The sequence below is a fragment of the Heteronotia binoei genome, chromosome 5 (genome assembly GCF_032191835.1).
Source record: "Heteronotia binoei isolate CCM8104 ecotype False Entrance Well chromosome 5, APGP_CSIRO_Hbin_v1, whole genome shotgun sequence".
Lineage (NCBI taxonomy): Eukaryota > Metazoa > Chordata > Lepidosauria > Squamata > Gekkonidae > Heteronotia > Heteronotia binoei.
The window spans coordinates 5749546-5772922 of record NC_083227.1 but is presented as its reverse complement, the minus strand read 5'-3'; the positions used below and the strand labels follow the sequence as shown (position 1 = coordinate 5772922).

General features: G+C 48.2%; 1 protein-coding gene and 1 pseudogene across 1 annotated transcript in view; both read left to right on the top strand.

The window, feature by feature from the left end:
• The window catches only part of LOC132571595 (zinc finger protein OZF-like), a 388663-nt gene extending 375799 nt beyond the window's left edge, over positions 1 to 12864 (top strand). Inside the window, exons 6-9 of the mRNA XM_060238393.1 lie at positions 522 to 1277; positions 1524 to 2073; positions 4875 to 4979; positions 12838 to 12864. Of these exons, the coding sequence (XP_060094376.1) occupies positions 522 to 1277; positions 1524 to 2073; positions 4875 to 4979; positions 12838 to 12864 (1438 nt within the window). The remainder of the gene's footprint in view (positions 1 to 521; positions 1278 to 1523; positions 2074 to 4874; positions 4980 to 12837) is intronic.
• A 2678-nt stretch (positions 12865 to 15542) lies between these two features.
• Positions 15543 to 18953, top strand: LOC132571594 (oocyte zinc finger protein XlCOF6-like; annotated as a pseudogene).
• The last annotated feature ends 4424 nt before the right edge of the window (positions 18954 to 23377 follow it).

Below are 23377 nucleotides of genomic sequence, written 5' to 3'. Positions count from 1 at the left end.
TTTACAATTTTTATGTGGTGGTTGTTGGCCTGCATTGTGCTGTGTATTTGGTCATGGACGTAATAAAGCAAACTGAACTGTATCCTTAAATTCAGAATGTTCTGAAGAAAGGTGGGGGGTTGGCTAAGGTTAGTCAAGCGTGACGAGGCCAAGGGTCTGTCACACAGATGGCCCTTACCTGCCCTCCCAGGTACTAACGATTCCATTTTTTTTCCAGCAAAGGATGATCAGACGAATGAGGAGGGCAAGGAACTACAGCTGCGATTGCCAGATGAAGTTATTAATAAAGATTCGAAAGGAAATGTAAGGAATCAAGGCAGACCCAAGAGAAAGAAGGACAGCCATTTTGTTGAGAAGAGAAATGGAAGAAAGCGTAGTGAACATTTTCCCAAGCACAATAGAATGGAGATGAGTCAGTCCATTAAGTATGGAAAGGACATCAGATGTAGATCACAGCTTCTAGTGACCCAAAGAACCCACACAGGAGAGAAACCTTTTGAATGCACAGAACGTGGAAAGAGATTCAGTCAGAGTAGCACTCTTCACCAACATCAGAGAACCCACACAGGGGAGAAAACTTTTGCATGCTCAGCATGTGGAAAGACATTCAGTGACAAGAGTAGTCTTCAACAGCATCACGGGACTCACACAGGAGAGAAACCTTTTGAATGCTCAGAGTGTGGAAAGAGATTCAGTCACAGTGGCACTCTTCAACAGCATCAGAGAACCCACACAGGGGAGAAACCTTTTGAATGCTCAGAGTGTGGAAAGAGATTCAGTCGGAGTGGTAATCTGCGCTACCATCAGCGAACCCACACAAGGGAGAAACCTTTTGAATGCTCAGAGTGTGGAAAGAGATTCAGTCAGAGTAGCACTCTTCACCAACATCAGAGAACCCACACAGGGGAGAAACCTTTTGCATGCTCAGCGTGTGGAAAGACATTCAGTGACAAGAGCAGTCTTCACCAACATCAGAGAACCCACACAGGAGATAAACCTTTTGAATGCTCAGAGTGTGGAAAGAGATTAAGTCAAAGTGGCAGTCTTCAATATCATCAGAGAACCCACACAGGAGAGAAACCTTTTGAATGCTCAGAGTGTGGAAAGAGATTCAGTCAAAGTGGCAGCCTTCAACAGCATCAGAGAACCCACACAGGAGAGAAACCTTTTGAATGCTCAGAGTGTGGAAAGACATTCAGTGCCAAGAGCAGTCTTCAACAGCATCAGAGAACCCACACAGGAGAGAAACCTTTTGAATGCACAGAGTGTGGAAAGACATTCAGTTACAGTAGCACTCTTCAAAAGCATCAGAGAACCCACACAGCACCTTTTGTATGCTCAGAATGTGGAAAGAGATTCAGTCACAGTGGCACTCTTCAAAAACATCAGAGGACCCACACAGGAGAGAAACCTTTTGCATGCTCAGCGTGTGGAAAGAGATTTACTAACCGTGGCACTCTTCAACAGCATCAGAGAACCCATACATGGGAGAAACCTTTTGCATGCTCAGAGTGTGGAAAGACATTCAGTGCTAAGAGCAGTCTTCAACAGCATCAGAGAACCCACACAGGAGATAAACCTTTTGAATGCTCAGTATGTGGAAAGAGATTCAGTCAGAGTGGCAGCCTTCAACAGCATCAGAGAACCCACACAGGAGAGAAACCTTTTGAATGCTCAGAATGTGGAATGAGATTCAGTAACAGTTGCACTCTTCAAAGGCATCAGAGAACCCACACAGGAGAGAAACCTTTTGAATGCTCAGAGTGTGGGAAGAGATTCAGTCAGAGTGCCAACCTTCAACTGCATCAGAGGACCCACACAGGGGAGAAACCTTTTGAATGCACAGAGTGTGGAAAGAGATTCATTCAGAGTGCCAACCTTCAACTGCATCAGAGGACCCACACAGGGGAGAAACCTTTTGAATGCACAGAGTGTGGAAAGAGATTCAGTCAGAGTGGCCATCTTCAAAAGCATCAGAGAAGCCACACAAGAGAGAAACCTTTTGAATGCTCAGAATGTGGAAAGAGATTCAGTCGCAGCAGCACTCTTCAAAAGCATCAGAGGACGCACACAGTCAGGTTAAAACGGATATGTGGCGGAACCGGCCCGATTCTGCCTTCAGACCCGGTCCCGTCAACTCCCTATTGAGTCGCCAACTCCTGGAGGGAGCTATTTCTCCTCCGGCCACCTGGGCTCGCTGCCACCACCTGCTCAGTCTAGGGGTTCAGATTGAGAGGAACAGGACTCCCAATCCCCCTCTCCAGCTATGAGGCCAGGCCTCAAGATCCTTTGCCACCCTGTACTTGGGCATCACAGAGACCACAGCACTTCTTCGGGGAACCCCTGGAGGATTGGCACCTTATCCAACTGCATGCCTTCCCCCTTCCCCGGGGCCCCCTTCATAAAGCAGCGTGGTCTAAAGCGGTCGGGATCTATGTGGTACAGAGTCTGACTGCCAGCATTCAAAACAGGAAAAATATTTAATAAGAAGAGAAAGAAAGAAAAACAAAAACAGTTACATGTAAAAGTTTAGCACAGCACCCGAATAGCAACCAGAGGACAAATAAAGGTGGATTTAAACACATCTGCTCATCCCTGGTGTAAACTGGCCCTACCTTGTGAATGACTGCCTTGGGGCCACCCCCAAAGGCAGGAGCCCAGGCTACCAACCTATCTCCTCCAGCGCCAGCTGTGGACTGCCCTTTTCAAATAAGAAAAAAAACAAAAGAACTTCCTGCCTCTCTAGGAGGCTTTCCCCCTAGAGTTGCTGGTTTGGCTCTGGAAGGGAGGGGGGGAAGTGAAAGGAGGGCTAGGCCCCAAAGCCTGTCTAGCAGTTTCATGTTCCCTCCCAACTAAGATGGCGTTTCTCCGCAGGATAAAAGGAAGTCCTTCTTCACCCAAAGGGTGATTAACATGTGGAATTCACTGCTACAGGAGGTGGCGGCGGCTACAAGCATAGCCAGCTTCAAGAGGGGATTTGATAAAAATATAGAGCAAAGGATGGGTTTGAGAAGTCTGGATGTGACTAAAGAGAGGAAATCTTTGTTAAAGATCCTGTATTAATAAATTTTCATAAAATTGTGAACTTGGTGCCCAGTGTTCTCTTTTCTCCGGAGGGTTCTTTCCCAGAGAGAAATTCAGAAGATCCCCTCTCACAGGCAAGAGGCTTAACCAGGAGACAACAAAAGTTAACAGGAGGGACTTCAGAAATGCTCCGCCGTGGCAAGAGCCTGAGGCACAGATCCGACTTCCACGTTCCCTCAGAGAATCAGTATGAGGGTAAAACTTTCCTATGGCCGATTCTAACGAGGCCGTTCTTTGGACACCCAAATGCTGGAGGTTCAGAAAGAAGAGAACACAAAGAAGGGCCTTTTCAGTGGCCATTTTCCTCCGTGAAACTCACTCCTTCAGGTTATCTGCCAGTCTAAGTTTTTTTACTGACATCTACAAAACTGGCAGAAATAATTCCTTTCCCAAATCCTGAGGGTAACTGATATCTACCACGTCTCTTCTGTTGGCAGAAACCAAATACAGCAGCCGGCATCCTTAATTCACAAAAATTTTATCTGACAAGCAGTTCTGGAGAGGCCTTTCTGAGCCCCAATCCCTCCCCAGTCCAGCCTGCTGTGAGATTTTTGTGGATTCGCCACTTTGAAGGCCAAAATGTTCCGGCAGTAGGGTTAATTTGGGTTGAAAGGAGAAGGTTCTACACACTAACCCAACAATTCAGTGAGTTCTTAGGGGTCAGACCCCTCCCCCGAAACAGCAACATCTGGTATTATGTAAATTGTCCAGTATCTGTGGTTTTGATGGTGAACATTGTGCAAATCCTGGTTGTGTTCCCCACCCACCCACAGCTTCTCCCAGAGAATCAGGAAGGAGAAGTAAGACTTCCCTCCTCTAAGTCTGAACCCCCCCCCCCCGCCCAACTTCATGAGCGAGAAATGACCCTTGGGACCAGGGTTATCTCCAGCCTCTGTCTTCCACACTCCCCCTTGAATCCCTCTTTGGAGATTCTGCCTTTAGGGAACAGAGTGAGAATTTTTTTCATTTTCCATCTCGCTTTCTATCTTGCTTCAATTGGAAAGCTATCTGCATTAGGGCTCTAAGAGGTTTCAAGGGGGAATATCCCTCCGCCTCTTTCCCAGTGTGTGGAAATGGGTGTCTGACAGGATGACATCCCATAATACAGGGGGGGCCAATGGTAGCTCTCCAGATGTTTTTTTTGCCTATAACTCCCATCAGCCGCAGCCAGCATGGCCAATGGCTGGGGCTGATGGGAGTTGTAGGCAAAAAACATCTGGAGAGCTACCATTGGCCACCCCTGCCATAATACTTCTGTTAAAGGGACAGCACGTTTTTCTGCCCCCAAGCACTTCGCAACCCTGGATGAAATGTTTCTCTGTTGTGCACAAAGTTCTTAAAATCCCCTTGCAGATGTCTGACCTTCACGCACATTCCAGCCTGGTCAGGCAACCCCTCCCAAGCCCAGTTCTTCACAGAACAAAACGGGATTTATGATCGAATGTCACCCTGACCTGTTACCCTTTGCCTAGTGGTTTGCTGTTGACCGAAAAGCCTCACCTTTTTGTTTCAAACCCTACATTCATAGACATTCCTGTAACTTTTATGTATGATATACAAACACTCTTTCCTCCTGATATAGCCCCCCCCGTGGGGGGGGGGCTCATGTGTGTCTGCTGGAGGTCGGTTGTAATTCTGTAAGAACTTCAGCCCCCCCCCCCAAGGTTGGCAACCCTGTCAGCCCCCAGGTTTGTTCCACTATGGAAGCGTAATTTTTAATATTATTATTATTATTGGGGGAGTCAAGGTCTTATCAGATAATCAGTCTTATTTCACATCAAAGAATTCAGACAGGGGAGGAACCATACAAATGTCTTGAGTGTGGGAGAAGCTTCAGTCAGAGATCACAACTTGGCGTTCATCAGAGAATCCACACTGGGGCAAAACCATATACGGTAAATGCCTGGATTGTGGGCAAAGCCTCAAGGATCTGTCCTGGGACCTGTTTTGTTCAACATATTTATCAATGATTTGGATGAAGGAATAGAGGGAATGCTTATTAAATTTGCAGATGATACTAAATTTGGAGGGGTTGCAAACATAGAAGAAGACAGAAACAGAATACAGGATGACCTTGACAGGCTGGAAAACTGGGCTAAAATCAATAAAATGAATTTTAACAGAGATAAATGTGAAGTTCTGCACTTAGGTAGGAAAAATCCAATGCATGGTAATAGTTTGGGGGAGACTTGTCTTAGCAGTAGTATGTTCAAAAAGGATCTAGGGGTCTTAGTGGATCATACGCTGAACATGAGTCAACAGTGTGATGCGGTGGCTAAAAAGGCAAATGCAATTTTGGGCTGTATCAGCAGAAGTATAGTGTCCAGGTCACGTGATGTGATGGTATCGCTTTACTCTGCTCTGGGAAGACCTCACCTGGAGTCTTGTGTTCAGTTTTGGGCACCACATTTTAAGAAGGGTATAGACAAGCTGGAACGGGTCCAGAGGAGGGTGACAAAGATGGTGAGGGGTCTGGAGACAATTGCATCTTCAAGTCCAAAAGTTTTATTTCTTGTCCTCTGCAACCTCTTATCAAAAGCGACATAAGGGAGGTCTAATCAGGCATCCTACAGTTGGTTTCCCGTCAGAAAAGACCCTCTATTGGATGAACATATCAGGTGTGCTGGCCTTTGCATTGTGCTTTCCTCCTTAAAAACTGATTTCCTGCCCTGACCTGAAACAAACCTGACCTAGTCAGATCTCGGAAGCTAAGTGGAGTCGATTCTAGTTAGTACTTGGGCGGGAGACCTCCTTGAAATATCAGCCCTCGGGAGGACAGGGGGTGGACTTTATTCAGCCACCTCTCTGAATATCTTCCAGACTCCCAGTAAGGGTCAGTCACCAGAGGCTGCCATGACTTCCTGGGGCAGACACACACACAATACAACCCTCCCAACAACTTGCGTAAATCTTAGAGAACTGTAATGCTTATGTATTTAGCTAAGTCTGAGGAATGTTTGTAGATCTGATTTTTATTATTCGCATTTTTCTGTTACTTGTATGATTAACTTTCATCTTTTCATCCAATCCTTAACTAATAAAAGAGCATGTTTCAGTTTAATGAAATCATTCTCTTTAAGAAGTTAACTTTTTCTTCTTTTGACACACGATCTGAAATCTGGCCTTGAATGTTTCACTGAACTGGAAGGGCCCAGTCTTCCAGAAAGTTTGCTCAGTTAAACCCGAGTGGCTAATTCTATAGGGTGTTCTCATCAGGCTTAATTGAAACGATTGGCTATCCCATAAGAAGCCCAGCACAGCCTGGATCCCTCTTGCCTGCAAGACCGCCTATCCCACTCTGCTACACTGAAGACAGCTGGGGCGCCCCTGAGCAGGGCCTTCTGCAGGTGGCCCCCTTCAGATGGGCCAAATCAACAGTTGCCTCTTCAAGTGTGTCCTTTGTTGTACGCAAAGCCTTGGGGAAGAGCCTGCATGAACAGCCTGCACGAGGAGGCCAGAAAGGCCGCCTTTATCATGGCTCTCTGCAATTCATGCAATTAAATGTTTTCAGGAAGCTGTTTCAGTCAAGGGAACAGGGACTGTGGCCTGTACTGCTATAAGCAAGAGCCTTTTGTGTAACTCTTGTGACGTGTAGATGCTTATTCTTGGTTCCAGCTCTTTCCCCCCACCACATGTTCTGCTCATTTTTAATAATCCCAATTTCTCTTGTATTGTTTCCTGGATGTTCCCTGCTACATGCAACGGGGGCAGACGCCACACAAACACTCTTACCGCAGGTGAAGGAGGAGGGCTTTTTCCAAAAAGCAGGAACCTACAGAAACGCAGTTCTGGCAGGATTGCCACCAGGGAGTGTGGCCTAATATGCAAATGAGTTCCTGCTGGGGTTTTTTCCAACAAAAAATCCCCCTCCCCATAAATAGGCCCTCAGCTTGAAAAGCATGGCTCTCCTTCATAGGGGGAAAGAAGATACAATACCCTGGAGCCAGATTGGCAAAGAATAGGGTAAGAGTCCTTTTTTTTTTTTGCTGCTTTTAATGAGAGAGAGCTTTTAAGAGGGAGATCTTGGAGTCCTGGTAGAGAACTCGCTGAAAATGTCGAGTCAGTGTGCGACTGCAACAAACAAGGCCAACACTATGCTGGGGATTATTAGGAAGGGCATTGAAAACAAATCAGGCAGTATCGTAATGCCCCGGTATAAATCGATGGTGCGGCCTCATTTGGAGTACTGTGTAGAATTCGGGTCACCGCATTTCAGAATAGAGATTGTAGCATTAGAAAAAGTGCAGAAAAGGGCAACTACAATGACTAAAGGGTTGGAACACTTTCGCTATGAAAAAAGATTAAAGCTCTTGGGGCTCTTTAGCTTGGAGGAATGATGACTGAGAGGGGACATGATAGAGGTTTACAAGATTATGTATGGGATAGAGAAGGTAGTCCGACTCAAGTCCAACTCTTTGTGACCCCATGGACCGAGTCACGCCAGGCCCTCCTGTCTTCCACCATCCTCCAAAGTCTGCTCAAATTCGTGTTTGTTACATCAGTAACACTGTCCAGCCATCTCATCCCTTGCCATCCCCTTCTTCTTTTGCCTTCTGTCTTTCCCAGCATCAGGGTCTTCTCCAGGGAGTGCTCCCTTCTCATTGGGTGGCCAAAGGATTTGAGCGTCAGCTTCAGCATCCGACCTTCCGGGGAACAGTCTGATTGGATCTCCTTGCAGTCCGAGGGACTCTCAAGATTCTTCTCCAGAAGCACACCTCAAAAGCATCTATTCTTCTGCGCTCAGCCTTCCTTATGGCCCAGCTCTCGCAGCCACACACTAGACAGAGAAAGGTACTTTTCTCCCTTTCTCAGAATACAAGAACTCGGGGGCATTCAATGAAATAGCTGAGCCGTTGGATAAACGGATAAAAGGAAGCACTTCCTTCACCCAAAGGGTGATTAACAGGTGGAATTCCCTGCCACAGGAGGTGGTGGCAGCTACAAGCATAGCCAGCTTTAAGAGGGGATTGGATAAAAATATGGAGCAGAGGTCCATCGGTGGCTATTAGCCACAGCATATTGATGGAACTCTCTGTCTGGGGCAGTGATGCTTCCTCCTGGGGCTTGGAGGGGCGGCGGTGTGAATTGCAGGAGACTACATTTCCCAGCAGGCCTTGCAATCCCCAGGGCGGTCCACCCCGCCTCCGGCAGCGTTCGGCGGGAGGGGTCCTGCAGCGCCTCCCTTTCCCCACCTTTCCCCGGCTGCTGGGGCAGGATCCGGCCTTTGCACCTGTGCAGCAGCAGGAGAGGTGAGCGGAGCTGAGGATTGGGGCAAGGGGGGGGGGGGCTTCCCCGGGCTCAGCTTGTTCTGCACACGTGGAGGGGCGGCCGATCTGATCCGGGCGGGGATGTCCTTGTTGCCCCCCACCCCGTAGCTGGCTGCCCTCGCTGTGCACGGGAGGCTCTTGCTTTTTTTTGCAGGCTGCCCCTGGCGACCCCCCCCCCCTTGAGATTGCCTTTCCCTTTCACGCCCCCCCCCCTGCATTTCTGCACCCAGAATCCAAGTCCACTTTCTGCAAACGGGGCGGGGGGGGGGATCTGCAGAGCTGGCGAGTGCCCCCCCCTGTTCCTTCCCGACCTCTTCTGCTCTCAGCACCCCCACCGCAAACTGGACCGGTGAGCTGCAAAATGCTTTTTTTTGGGGGGGGGGGAGGGGGAGGTCCCTAGAGCAGAGGGGGGGAAGGGGAGGGGAGCGTGGAAGGTTGCAAAAGGAGATCGGCGGGGGGGGGGGCGGCTTCGCTTTGAACTGGGGCGGAGTGGAGGGGGGAGGCAGGAGTCGTGCTGGTGCAATGCTCCTTCCAGCCGGTTCGGGAGGCCTTTGGGCCCGGAAGGGTGAATCATAAGAACATAAGAGAAGCCAAGTTGGATCAGGCCAATGGCCCATCCAGTCCAACACTCTGTGTCACATAAGAACATAAGAGAAGCCCTGTTGGATCAGGCCAATGGCCCATCCAGTCCAACACTCTGTGTCACATAAGGACATAAGAGAACCCGAGTTCGATCAGGCCGATGGCCCATCCAGTCCAACACTCTGTGTCACATAAGAACATAAGAGAAGCCCTGTTGGATCAGGCCAATGGCCCATCCAGTCCAACACTCTGTGTCACATAAGGACATAAGAGAACCCGAGTTGGATCAGGCCAATGGCCCATCCAGTCCAACACTCTGTGTCACATAAGAACATAAGAGAAGCCATGTTGGATCAGGCCAATGGCCCATCCAGTCCAACACTCTGTGTCACATAAGGACATAAGAGAACCCGAGTTCGATCAGGCCGATGGCCCATCCAGTCCAACACTCTGTGTCACATAAGAACATAAGAGAAGCCCTGTTGGATCAGGCCAATGGCCCATCCAGTCCAACACTCTGTGTCACATAAGGACATAAGAGAACCCGAGTTGGATCAGGCCAATGGCCCATCCAGTCCAACACTCTGTGTTACATAAGGACATAAGAGAAGCTCTGTTGGATCAGGCCAGTGGCCCCTCCAGTCCAACACTCTGTGTCACATAAGAACATAAGAGAAGCCCTGTTGGATCAGGCCAGTGGCCCCTCCAGTCCAACACTCTGAGTCACATAAGAACATAATAGAAGCCATGTTGGATCAGGCCAGTGGCCCATCCAGTCCAACACTCTGTGTCACATAAGAACATAAGAGAAGCCCTGTTGGATCAGGCCAATGGCCCATCCAGTCCAACACTCTGTGTCACATAAAACATAAGAGAAGCCATGTTGGATCAGGCCAGTGGCCCCTCCAGTCCAACACTCTGTGTCACATAAGAACATAAGAGAAGCCCTGTTGGATCAGGCCAGTGGCCCCTCCAGTCCAACACTCTGTGTCACATAAGAACATAAGAGAAGCCCTGTTGGATCAGGCCAGTGGCCCATCCAGTCCAACACTCTGTGTCACATAAGAACATAAGAGAAGCCCTGTTGGATCAGGCCAGTGGCCCCTCCAGTCCAACACTCTGAGTCACATAAGAACATAAGAGAAGCCCTGTTGGATCAGGCCAGTGGCCCATCCAGTCCAACACTCTGTGTCACATAAGAACATAAGAGAAGCCCTGTTGGATCAGGCCAATGGCCCATCCAGTCCAACACTCTGTGTCACATAAAACATAAGAGAAGCCATGTTGGATCAGGCCAGTGGCCCATTCAGTCCAACACTCTGAGTCACATAAGAACATAAGAGAAGCCCTGTTGGATCAGGCCAATGGCCCATCCAGTCCAACACTCTGTGTCACATAAAACATAAGAGAAGCCCTGTTGGATCAGGCCAATGGCCCATCCAGTCCAACACTCTGTGTCACACAGTGGCCAAAAAGCCATCAGGAGGTTCACAAGTGGGGCTAGAAGCCCTTCCACTTTGCTCCCCCCCCCCAAAGCACCAAGAATACAGAGCATCACCACTGATGAACCTCTGCTCCATAAGCTTATCCAATCCCCTCTGAAAGCTGGCTATGCTTGTAGCCGCCACTGCCTCCTGTGGCAGGGAATTCCACATGTTAATCACCCTTTGGGTGAAGAAGGGCTTCCTTTTACCTGTTATAACCCAACTAGTCAGCAGTTTCATTGAATGCCCACGAGTTTTCGTATTGTGAGAAAGGGAGAAAAGGACTTCTTTCTCTACTTTCTCCATCCCATGCATAATCCCCTCCTCAAAAAACATGTCGATCCGGTCCTGCTCGCTTCCCCACGGGCTGGCTGGCTTTAGGGGGTGGGTCCCCTCTGGCTCCTCCTTCTGTGGAAGGTCTCCTCAGAAGAAGGAAGGCCTGGAGGCAGAATCGGCTTTGAGATTTTGGGAGGGAGGCGGGGGAGGGGAGGGGGGGGGAGAGGATCATTCCCAGTCAGGGTTGCCAAGTCCTGTGAAGTTTCTGGCCATTTGGGAGAGGGTGGGAATCTAGAGTTGCCATGTCCAATTCAAGACATATCTGGGGACTTTGGGGGTGGAGCCAGGAGACATTGGGGGTGGAGCCAGAAACCAGGCGGTTACAAGCACAGCTGAATTCCAAAGGGAGCAGAACACCTTTTTAAACGCCTTCCTTCCCTAGGAAATAACGAAGGAGAGGGGCACCTTCTTTTGAGGCTCGTAGAATTAGACCCCCTAGTCCAATCGGTTTTGTAACTTGGGGGGTATTTTGGGAAGAGGGACCTGATCCTATATGGAAAATTTGCTGCCTCTACCTCACAAAACAGCCCCCCCCAGCCTTAGATACCTGCAGATCAATTCTCTATTATTTCCTATAGGGATAAGTCTCCATACAGAATAATGGAACTTCCAGCAGATACTTCCCTCTTTCCACCCCCACCGCAATTCCTGATGGCCCTGAAGTGGGAGGAGGACCTCCAAACTGGGGGATCCCCTGCCCCCACCTGGGGATTGGCAACCTATGGGAATCTGACAAGGGCCCTGATTGAGGCAGGGGAGGGGGGAGCTCAGATGTGAACAGGCCACAGAGTCTCCCCCCCCCCCCAGGACACCCTGTTTCTCCCCTGGGAGGGCTGATTGGTATCTGCTAGAGGATGAAGAAGATATTGTTTTTATATCCCACCCTCCACTCCGAAGAGTCTCGGAGCGCCTCACAATCTCCTTTCCCTTCCTTCCCCACAACAGACACCCTGTGAGGTGGGTGGGGCTGAGAGGGCTCTCACAGCAGCTGCCATTTCAAGGACAGAGGCTCAGAGCGGACTACAATCTCCTTTCCCTTCCTTCCCCAGAACAGACACCCTGTGAGATGGGTGGGGCTGAGAGGGCTCTCACAGCAGCTGCCCTTTCGAGGACAGAGGCTCAGAGCGGCTCATAATCTCCTTTCCCTTCCTCCCCCACAACAGACACCCTGTGAGGTGGGTGGGGCTGAGAGGGCTCTCACAGCAGCTGCCCTTTCGAGGACAGAGGCTCAGAGCGGCTCATAATCTCCTTTCCCTTACTCCCCCACAACAGACACCCTGTGAGATGGGTGGGGCTGAGAGGGCTCTCACAGCAGCTGCCCTTTCGAGGACAGAGGCTCAGAGCGGCTCATAATCTCCTTTCCCTTCCTCCCCCACAACAGACACCCTGTGAGATGGGTGGGGCTGAGAGGGCTCTCACAGCAGCTGCCCTTTCGAGGACAGAGGCTCAGAGCGGCTCATAATCTCCTTTCCCTTACTCCCCCACAACAGACACCCTGTGAGGTGGGTGGGGCGGGAGAGGGCTCTCACAGCAGCTGCGCTTTCAAGGACAGAGGCTCAGAGAGGCTCACAATCTCTTTTCCCTTCCTCCCCCACAACAGACACCCTTTGAGGTGGGTGGGGCTGAGAGGGCTCTCACAGCAGCTGCCCTTTCAAGGACAGAGGCTCAGAGCGTCCTACAATTTCCTTTCCCTTCCTCCCCTACAACAGACACCCTGTGAGGTGGGTGGGGCTGAGAGAAGCTGCCCTTTCAAGGACAACTCCTGCGAGAGCTGTAGCTGACCCAAGGCCATTCCAGCAGGTGCAAGTGGAGGAGTGGGGAATTAAACCTGGTTCTCCCAGATAAGAGTCCACACACTTAACCACTTGTGGAGGTCTTGTGAGTTCAGGTCTTGCTAAGGGGCTGTCAGCAAGGACACAAAACTCACCTTTTCGTGGTTAGACCAGATGGGATGACTCCTTCGTGCTGAATGGAGATTGTGAACCGCTCTGTGATTCAGAGAGAAGGGCGGGGTATAAATCTGCAATTCTTCTTCTCCTTTCCCCTTGTGACATGTTTGCTATCTGTGTCTCTCCTTCCCCCAGAGAGCAGCCTCTCTTCACGGCAAGTGAACAAAGGCATCTTTCCACAGATGGAAGCGACTCAATAGAAGGGGCAGGAGATGGAAGAGCAGGACCCAGAAGGACCTGGAACTGGCAAGACGGCAAGCAGAGGCCCCTTTCTCCTCCACGCTGGGAATGGTGTTGAATTCTGGGAAAGGGCTGGGACAGAGATTCCACCTAAAGACACCGTGACCTCAGATGTACATTGTCAGCAGTTCCAGCAGTTCCTCTACCACGAGTCCGATGGGCCCCGAGAGGTTTGCAGCCAGCTCCATGGACTTTGCAGCCAGTGGCTGGAGCCGGAGAGGCACACCAAGAAGCAGATCGTGGACCTGGTGATCCTGGAGCAGTTCCTGACTCTCCTGCCCCAGGAAATGCAGGGCTGGGTCAGAGGATGTGGGCCGGAGACCAGTTCCCAGGCGGTGGCCCTGGCCGAAGGTTTCCTCCTGAGTCAGGCAGAGGAGAAGAGGCAGGCAGAACAGGTGAGAGGGATTCTCTCCTGTTTGTCTAATTCAAGGAATTATATCTGGCCTTGTCCTAAGACGTCCCTGAGAGATATTTGTTCAAGCGTTAATCATCCAAATGGGAATGTTTATAGCCTCCTTTAGCAGCCTCTTAGTAACTCTGCAGGTCTGCTGATTGAAGGGTGAGGAGTCTGGGAGTGGGGCAGGATCCATTTCTTATTGGCTTTTCCATTCCATCTCTTACCCCCCCCCCTTCCTTGCTGCTGTTTCAGATGTGGGCCCCATCCAGGAAGAAAGAAGCTGCATTCCCTGAGGCGGAAGGAGGTTCCTTGGAGCAAGGGCAGAGAGCGCAGGCTGTGGAGCTTGTCCAAGATGCTCTTTCCCTTTCCTGTGGTAAATACTTTTTGTTCCTAGATATGATTGGGGCACTCAGTGAATTTGTTGCATAGAGAGTTGTGGCGGGGTGTGTGCGTGTGTGTGTGGAATTTAAACACCTTTTCATACAGCACAGAATCTGTGGCACTCATTGTCCATTAATTGTCCTCTCAAAGGGGATTAGACAAGTTCATGGAAGGCAGTTCTTCACAGTAATTGAAATGTTCCGGTCTCACCCTCCTCCTCCTTCTGGGACTCATAATCTCCTTTCCCTCCCTCACAACAGACACCCTTAGAGGTGGGTGGGACTGAGAGGGCTCTCCCAGCAGCTGTCCTTTCAAGGATAACCTCTGCCAGAGCTATGGCTGACTCAAGGCCATCTCAGCTGGTGCAAATGGAGGAGTGGGGAATCTAACCCGGTTCTCCCAGATAAGAATTTGCACACCTAACCACTACACCAAACCAGCTCTCATTGATACAGAACAGATCAAAGCAAGTGATGCAGAACTCATGGGAAGAAGCCCTCTTGACATGCGGCACTCAACATCCACTAATTGTGATCGCTCTCAAAGAGGATTAGACGAGTTCATGGAAGGCAGTTCCTCACATTAATTAAAATATTCATCTCTAACCCTCCTTCCATTCAACATGGTGAAGAAAGGGTGTCTCCACCTTCTGGGGTAGCAGAGCTCTGAAAAACACTTTTTGGGGGGACAATAAGGATGGGAGAATTTGGCTTCTGTACCTGTGCTTATGGGGTATCTCGCGGGCTGGTGAGGGAAACCGGATGCTGGGGAGGGGTGGAAGGTGTGGCCTGGAACTCCTAGGAGCTCTGGGGGGTGGGGCTTGGGGCAGATTTGATGTTGTGTTGATGTCGCATCTGGCTTAAAACCTGTTTGTGAAGGCACACTCTGAAAGCTCATTTGTATTTGCCAGTGTAGTGTAGTGGTTAAGAGCGTGGACTCTAATCTGGGAGAAGTAGTCTGATTCCCCCACTCCTCTACATGCAGCTGCTGGGTGACTTTGGGTCAGTCGAGTTCTCTCAGAGTTGTTCTCTCAGGAGTGGTTTCTGTCAGAGCTCTCTCAGCCCCTCCTACCCCACAGGTGCCTGTTGTGGGGAGTGGAAGGGAATGAGATTGTAAGCCACTCTGAGACCCTGAGTGAAGGGCGGGGTATAAATCCAGTCTCTTCTTCTTCTGCCTTTGAGTCTCTAGATGCGCTCAAGTCACTTGTGGGCCAACGTAACAGTGATGGTCGCGCAGCGTCATTTCCACCCCCTCCAAAATACATCAGCAGCCTTTGTAATGCTTGAGGCTTTCGGGTCCCAGAATTTAGTATAAAGTATTTTAAAATTTGAAAAGAGTCCAGTGGCTCCTTTAAGACTAACAGATTTTATTGTAACGTCAGCTTTTGAGAAACACAGCTCTTTTCTTCATTAAAAATGCGGTGAGTGAACAGAGGGCCAGGTTTCACATCCATGGGAAGGGGGGGCACGAAGCAAGGTACAAACAAGCCAATGGAATAGCAAGTCTCTGAAAACACTCCTCATTCCTCCCTTGTCTCAGGAACAGGCAGTGGAGAGATGCTGTTGAGCCGTCGTCTTTTCAGAGGGGTGGAAACGGCTGCTGCACCTCCAATCCAGGTAGGAGAGATGAGATGTGCAGAGGACAACCTGGGCCCCTCCTCCTTTCTCAGGGGAACTTCTAGAAGGTTTCTGGGTAAGAGAGGGTCTGCATGCCATTCCCCCAAGCCTTACTTTCCGTACCTTCCCAGATACTCCCTTCCAATGTGCAATCTCTGCCTGGCCTGACCTCTGATGAGGAGGGAATCTGCTTTTTCTTCCAGGGTCCCTTTTCCTTTGAGGAGGTGTCCGTCTCTTTCACGGAGGCAGAGTGGGCCCTGCTGGATCCGGGACAAAGAGGTCTGTACAGGGAAGTCATGCTGGAGAACTATGGGAACGTGGCCTCTCTGGGTAAGGATCTTTTCTAGGTGCCAAAGGTGTGAATTCCGCCATTTTGATGAGGCATGAATCAAAACACTGAACAGCAATATGCCGTTTTGACTCCCTGTCGCGTTCCTTGCCCAGAGGCAACGGTGGCCGGTGGTGTAGTTGTCACCCAAGCTAAAGAAGGGGTCCTGGACTGAGGTAAAGGTGGGATGAGAGGCCCTCGGAAAGACTCCAGAAGGGGCCAGATCCTCATTTCTCTGTTGCCAGCCTTTTTAACATACATTTTCCTCGGACGGTATTACGAACATTTGCTCTGAGTGTGATCTGGAAATGATCGTTCCCCCGCATACACTAGTTGGAATTCTGTGCCCGTTGTGGGGAGAAATACAGGCTGACATCTAAAGAAAGGATGCAGAGTTTTATTTATTTTATTTATTTACTTTAAATTCCTATTCCGCCCTTTCTGCAAGCAGACTCAGGGCGGCTGACAACATTCATATTCACAAGCTAAAACCAATAAAGCATAATTACAATTCAAAATTTTAAAAACCATTTCGTGGTGATGTATCTCTACAATATTAGTGAGTTCTTCTTTTCTGTCGGTGATCATCGAGTACTCTATATGATGTCGGGTGGCAGTTCTCTCCCGGTTAGATATCAAAGGCCTGTCGGAACAATTCGGTCTTACAAGCCCTGCGGAAAGTGGAGAGATCCCGCAGGGCCCTTATGGCCTCCGGGAGTGCATTCCACAATTCTGGTGCTGCCACCGAGAAGGCCCTAGCTCGCGTCGAACGCAATCTAGCCTCCTTTGGTCCAGGGATAGATAATAGATTTTTTTGTCCCTCCGGAGGATCTCAAGAGATCATTCCCTTCCCAAGTGAGCTGGTAGAAAGTCCGTATCCTTCATGGTTATTTCAAGACAACAAGCAAGGAATGCCCATGGGACTTTTCTGCTTCATTTTAAGCAGCTCTTAGTTTGGTAGAATTATAAACCCCACTGGACAAGGTAGGAGGGAGGCCTTCTGGGGCCTGGAATTTGAAAGATCAGCAGCTCCTTATGGGAAAGAGCTCAGCTGTGGCTCTTGAAAGGAATCCTTAAATCCGGAATGTTCTGGAGAAAGGTGGGGGGTTGGTTAAGGTTAGTCAAGCGTGACGAGGCCAAGGGTCTGTCACACAGATGGCCCTTACCTGCCCTCCCAGGTACTAATGCTTCCATTTTTTTTCCAGCAAAGGATGATCAGATGAATGAGGAGGGTGAGGAACTACAGCTGCGTTTGCCAGATGAAGTTATTAATAAAGACTCGAAAGGAAATGTAAGGAATCAAGGCAGACCCAAGAGAATGGACAGACATTTTGTTGAGAAGAGAAATGGAAGAAAGCATAATGAACATTTTCCCAAGCACAATACAATGGAGATGAGTCAGTCCATTAAGTATGGAAAGGACATCAGATATAGATCACAGCTTCTAGTGAACCAAAGAATGGAAAAACGAGATAAATCTTTTGAAAGCTCGGAGTGTGGAAGGAAATTCAATCAGAATGGCAAGCTTCAGCAGTGTCAAAGAACTCAAAAAGAGGATAAACTGTTTGAATGCACAGTAGGTGGAAAGAAATTCGGGTTCAATAGCAATCTTCAGCAGAATCAAAGAACCCACACAGGAGAGAAACCTTTTGAATGCACAGAGTGTGGAAAGAGATTCAGTCGGCGTGAACATCTTCAAGAACATCAAAGAACTCATACAGGGGAGAAACCTTTTAAATGCACAGATTGTGGAAAGAGATTCAGTCAGAGTAGCACTCTTCACCAACATCAGAGAACCCACACAGGGGAGAAACCTTTTGCATGCTCAGCGTGTGGAAAGACATTCAGTGACAAGAGCAGTCTTAAACAGCATCAGAGAACCCACACAGGAGAGAAACCTTTTGCATGCTCAGTGTGTGGAAAGACATTCAGTGACAAGAGCAGTCTTAAACAGCATCAGAGAACCCACACAGGAGAGAAACCTTTTGCATGCTCAGAGTGTGGAAAGACATTCAGTGCCAAGAGCAGTCTTCAACAGCATCAGAGAACCCACACAGGAGAGAAACCTTTTGCATGCTCAGCGTGTGGAAAGAGATTCAGTCAGAGTGGCCATCTTCAAAACCACCAAAGAATTCACACAGGGGAGAAACCTTTTAAATGTTCAGAATGTGGAAAGAGATTCAGTCACAGTGGCACTCTTCAAAAGCATCAGAGGACCCACACGGGAGAGAAACCTTTTGCATGCTCAGCGTGTGGAAAGAGATTCAGTCAGAGTGGCCATCTTCAAAACCACCAAAGAACTCACACAGGGGAGAAACCGTTTGAATGCTCAGAGTGTGGAAAGACATTCAGTGACAGTAGCACTCTTCAAAAGCATCAGAGAACCCACACAGGAGAGAAACCTTTTGCATACTCAGAATGTGGAAGGAGATTCAGTTACAGTGGCACTCTTCAAAAGCATCAGAGAACCCACACAGGGGAGAAACCTTTTGCATGCACAGAGTGTGGAAAGAGATTCAGTCAGAGTGGCAACCTTCAACTGCATCATAGGACTCACACAGGGGAGAAACCTTTTGAATGCACAGAGTGTGGAAAGAGATTCAGTCAGAGTGGCAACCTTCAACTGCATCATAGGACTCACACAGGAGAGAAACCTTTTGAATGCACAGCGTGTGGGAAGCGATTCAGTCAGAATGAGAGTCTTCAACAGCATCAGAGAACCCACACAGGAGAGAAACCTTTTGAATGCTCAGAGTGTGGAAAGAGATTTAGTCACAGTAGCACTCTTCAAAAACATCAGAGGACCCACACAGGAGAGAAACCTTTTGCATGCTCAGCGTGTGGAAAGAGATTCAGTCAGAGTGGCCATCTTCAAAACCACCAAAGAACTCACAGAGGGGAGAAACCTTTTGAATGTTAAGAGTGTGGAAAGAGATTTACTAACAGTGGCACTCTTCAAAAGCATCAGAGAACCCACACAGGGAAGAAGCTTTTTGAATGCTCAGAGTGTGGAAAGATATTTACTAACAGTGGCACTCTTCAACAGCATCAGAGAACCCACAAAGGAGGGAAACCTTTTAAATGCTCAGAGTGTGGAAAGACATTCAGTCACAGTGGCAATCTTCAAAAGCATCAGAGAACCCACACAGGAGAGAAACCTTTTGAATGCTCAGTATGTGGAAAGAGATTCAGTCTGAGCGGCAACCTTCAACTGCATCAGGGGACCCACACAGGGGAGAAACCTTTTGAGTCCTTAGAGTGTGCAAAGGGATGGAGTAGTACTTTTTGAAAACACCTGAGAACTGACACGAGGAGAAACCATGTAGCCCCTTAGGTTGGGAAAAGAGCACTTCACTCATTTCACAAGTAAAAAGCAACCACAGACTATGAAAACCGTGAAAACAGTATAAACTCTTGTATAAAGCTTTAATCTACGTGGACATACCCTAACCAAGAAGAAATGTTGCAAATGCTCAGCCTACAGAAGGAACCTTAGACGTGTCTGAAGCCCTCAGATAGATCCCAGGAAGAATAAATCAGTGCTCTGTCAGCTGAAGTAGATCTAAGATCAGCTCACATCTCCTTTAGCTCGGAGAATTCCACGCAAGGGAGTGTTAGACATCTAAAAGGCCCGAATTGTTTTGACTTCATTGTGAGGCCTCATTCTAGGCCTTTTCTACCTGAAGAGACAGAAAAACCCGTCTCTGTGCTGAGACAAGAACACAGAGGAAAGAAGTGCGGTGTCATGGTGACCCTCCATGTTGGCAGAATTAACAGCTGGATGCAGCTGGGACTGATGTTGCCTTGTTCAGTTCTCATCACTGTCAGACTCTGTTCATTGATACTCTTCCTGAATACTGACCACTAACCATACTGATTAATAAAAGATATATGCTTACTAACTCGTATTAGTGTAGTAGTAGAAGGGGGCCAAGTAGGGCTAGCCCAGGAGTAGTTTCCCAGGAATATCAAAGGTTGTTAGCTGGTCTTTGAAGTGGAAATGGCCTGGGCAAATTCTCACCTCCCCCCTAGAGGCGGCAAGGACATTGCCTCCGGGAAATGTAACCACCAACTGTAGAAGATAAGGGGGAGCCGTGTGAAATGTATCACATGCAAAGACAGCCTTTGTTTTGGGAATTAGGGGTAGATGTGAATGCTTTGATGTATAATGTTAAATACCAACGTCTCAAACTGCTAGCCATCAGTTCCAATGTCTTTCATGCTGAAGTAACTTTGGAGAATACAATAAATGCAACTTTGTTTCAAATAACAAAGTCTGCTCATTTTGGGAACTTCACTTCTATAGAAGCAGATGTGCAGGCCTACAGAAGCACAATTAGATTTCTATGAACTCACATTGCTATTATTATAATAATTGTTATTATTAGAAAGGAGGCATATCATGTGGTGTTCATAGTGAAATATTTTATCAGTAATAGGAACTAGGCTGAAGAATTTAATGCCATTTTATACTGATGCTTCTAGTATACGCTTGCAGTTTAGTAACATTTTGAACTGTGCTTACCGTTCAGTGAAGTCTATGCTGCTAGATGACAGACAGATCTCTAGTGTGTTTAGGGGATAGAAAACCATTAGCTAGATACCACCCCATCTTTTATGGCCTGCATAGTACAGGCTGGGCCATGGTAGATAGTTAGGTAGTGGGGCAGAAGAAGAATAACTGCAGATTTATACCCCACCCTTCTCTCTGAATCAGAGACTCAGAGAGATAATCTCCTTTATCTCCTTCCCCCACAACAGACACCCTGTAAGGTGGGTGGGGCTGAGAGGGCTCTCACAGTAGCTGCCCTTTTAAGAACAGTCTCTGCCAGAGCTATTGCTGACCCAAGGCCACAATCTTGTAAGCGTGTTACAATCTCCTTTATCTCCTTCCCCCACAACAGACACCCTGTGAGGTGGGTGGGGCTGAGAGGGCTCTCACAGCAGCTGCCCTTTCAAGGACAACTCCAGCGACAGCTATGGCTGACCCAAGGCCATTCCAGCAGCTGCAAGCGAAGGTTCTCCCATATAAGAGTCCATGCACTTAACCACTACATAAAACTGGCTCTGTAGAAGCTAATGTGGACTCAGAATGGATGCCTGGATCTAAAATGGATGTCAGAAGACGGTGTTGAGAGAAGTCAAGTGTTGGAAAAGATTCCTGGAATAAGTCAAGAGAATGGCCAGACAAGGAGTCCTTGGCAAAGAAGCATGAACAGGGCACATGCGTGGAGGTCTCACACAAATCCCAATTATTGATGAACTTTTTTGCCAAAGATGAAGTCCTGTCAGGTTGGTAAAAATCCAGGAGGGCTGGGAAGATTCTGGTTGGACAGAAGAGGAGGGCAGACACACCAAAAATCTCTAAAAGTAGAGGGAAAGCCCAGTGGAAGCCGAGATGAGAGGTGTTCTCCTGAACTCTCCACACCTTGCTTCCATCTTACAGGGAACTCCAAGGATGCCCTCGTGAAGGGTGAGACCTTCTATCAAGTTTTACATTGGATGTCTATATTATTTTTCTTGCTTCTGCTCTCTTAAATAAAGTAATGAGTGGCTATGAGTTATCTGTAGGGTATAGCTGCAATGCGTTTCTTCAGGTCAAAGGATGGGTTTGAGAAGTCTGGATGTGACTAAAGAGAGGAAATCTTTGTTCAATCCTGTATTAATAAATTTTCATAAAATTGTGAACTTGGTGCCCAGCGCTCTCTTTTCCCCGGAGGGTTCTTTCCCAGAGTAAGATTCAGAAGATCCCCTCTCACAGGCAAGAGGCTTAGCCAGGAGACAACAAAAGTTAACAGGAGGGACTTCAGAAATGCTCCACGTGTGGCAAGAGGCTGAGGCACAGATCCGACTCATGTTCCCTCAGAGAATCCGTAGGAAGGTAAAACTTTCCTATAGCTGATTCTGATGAGGCCGTTCTTTGCACACACAGATGTTGGAGGTTCGGAAATAAGTGAACACACAGAAGGGCCTTTCTAGTGGCTGTCTTCTTCTGTGAAGCTCACTCCTTCAGGTTATCTGCCAGTCTTAATTTTTTCTGACTTCTACAAAATTGGCAGAAATATTTCCTTTCCCAAATCCTGGGAAGAAATAGACAAGTTGAGGGTAACTGGTATCTACAACCTCTCTTCTTTTGGCAAAAACCTAGTACAGCCGCCGGCATCCTTAATTGGCAAAGATTTTTATCTGAACAGCGGTTCTGGAGAAGCCTTTCTGAACCTCAGTCCCTCCCCAGTCCAGCCTGCTGTGAAAAGCCCAAAATGTGCTGGCAGTAGGGTTCATTTGGGTCGAAAGGAGAAGGTTCTACACACTAACTCAACAATTCAGTAAGTTCTTAGGGGTCAGATTCCTCCCCCGAAACATCAACATCCAGTATGATGTAAATTCTCCCGTATCCCTGGTTTTGATGGTGAGCATTCTGCAAATCCTGGTTGTGTTCCCCACACACCCACAGCTTCTCCCAGAGAATCAGGAAGGAGAAGTAAGATTTCCCTCCTCTAAGTCTCAAACACACACACACACACACTTCGACTCTATGAGCCAGAAATGACCCTTGGAACAAGGCTTATCCCCAATCTCTGACTCTTCGCAGTCCCCCTGGAATCATCCAGTATCACATTTCTGTCTTCTTCTGTGTTTGCAACCCCTCCCAATTTAGTATCATCAGCAAATTTAATAAGCATTCCCTCTATTCCTTCATCCAAATCATTAATCAAGATGTTGAACAAAACAGGTCCCAGGGCAGATCCTTGAGGCACTCCACTTGTCACTCCTCTCCAAGAAGATGAGGAACCATTCACAAGCACTCTTTGGGTGCGATCTGTCAACCAGTTACAGATTCACCTGACGGTAACAGGATCCAAGCCACATTTTACCAACTTGTCAACAAGGATAGTATGTGGAACCTTCTCAAAAGCCTTACTGAAATCAAGATAAACAATGTCTACAGCATTCCCCTGATCCAGCAAGGTAGTCACTTTCTCAAAAAAAGAGATCAAGTTAGTTTAACATGACTTGTTCTTGAGAAACCCATGGTGGCTCTTAGTAATCACATCCATTCTTTCTAAATGTTCCAGGACCGACTGATGATTTGTTCTAAAACTTTTCCAGGTATAGAAACTTTTCCAGGTATACTGACAGGTCGGTAGTTACCCGGATCCGCTTTTTTCCCCTTCTTGAAGATGGGGACAACATTCGCCCGCCTCCAATCTTCCAACACCTCTCCTGTCGGTCAGTCAGTGCTAGGAATCCTAAGCTCCCTCATGGGAAGCTGAAGTTTCGTTTCTCCCAGACATAGCAAGGAACTGTATTGTGTTCAGTTTTGGGCACCACATTTTAAGAAGGGTATAGACAAGTTGGGATGGGTCCAGAGGAAGGCTACGAACTGGCAGAGACTGATCAAGAGAGAGATCTTGGGGTCATGATAGATAACTCACTGAAAGTGTCAAGACAGTGTGCGTTTGCAATAAAAAAGGCCAATGCCATGCTGGGAATTATTAGGAAGGGAATTGAAAACAAATCAGCCAGTATCATAATGCCCCTGTATAAATCGATGGTGCGGTCTCATTTGGAGTACTGTGTGCAGTTCTGGTCGCCGCACCTCAAAAAGGATATTATAGCTTTAGAGAAGGTGCAGAGAAGGGCAACTAGAATGATTAAAGGGCTGGAGCACTTTCCCTATGAAGAAAGGTTGAAATGCTTGGGACTCTTTAG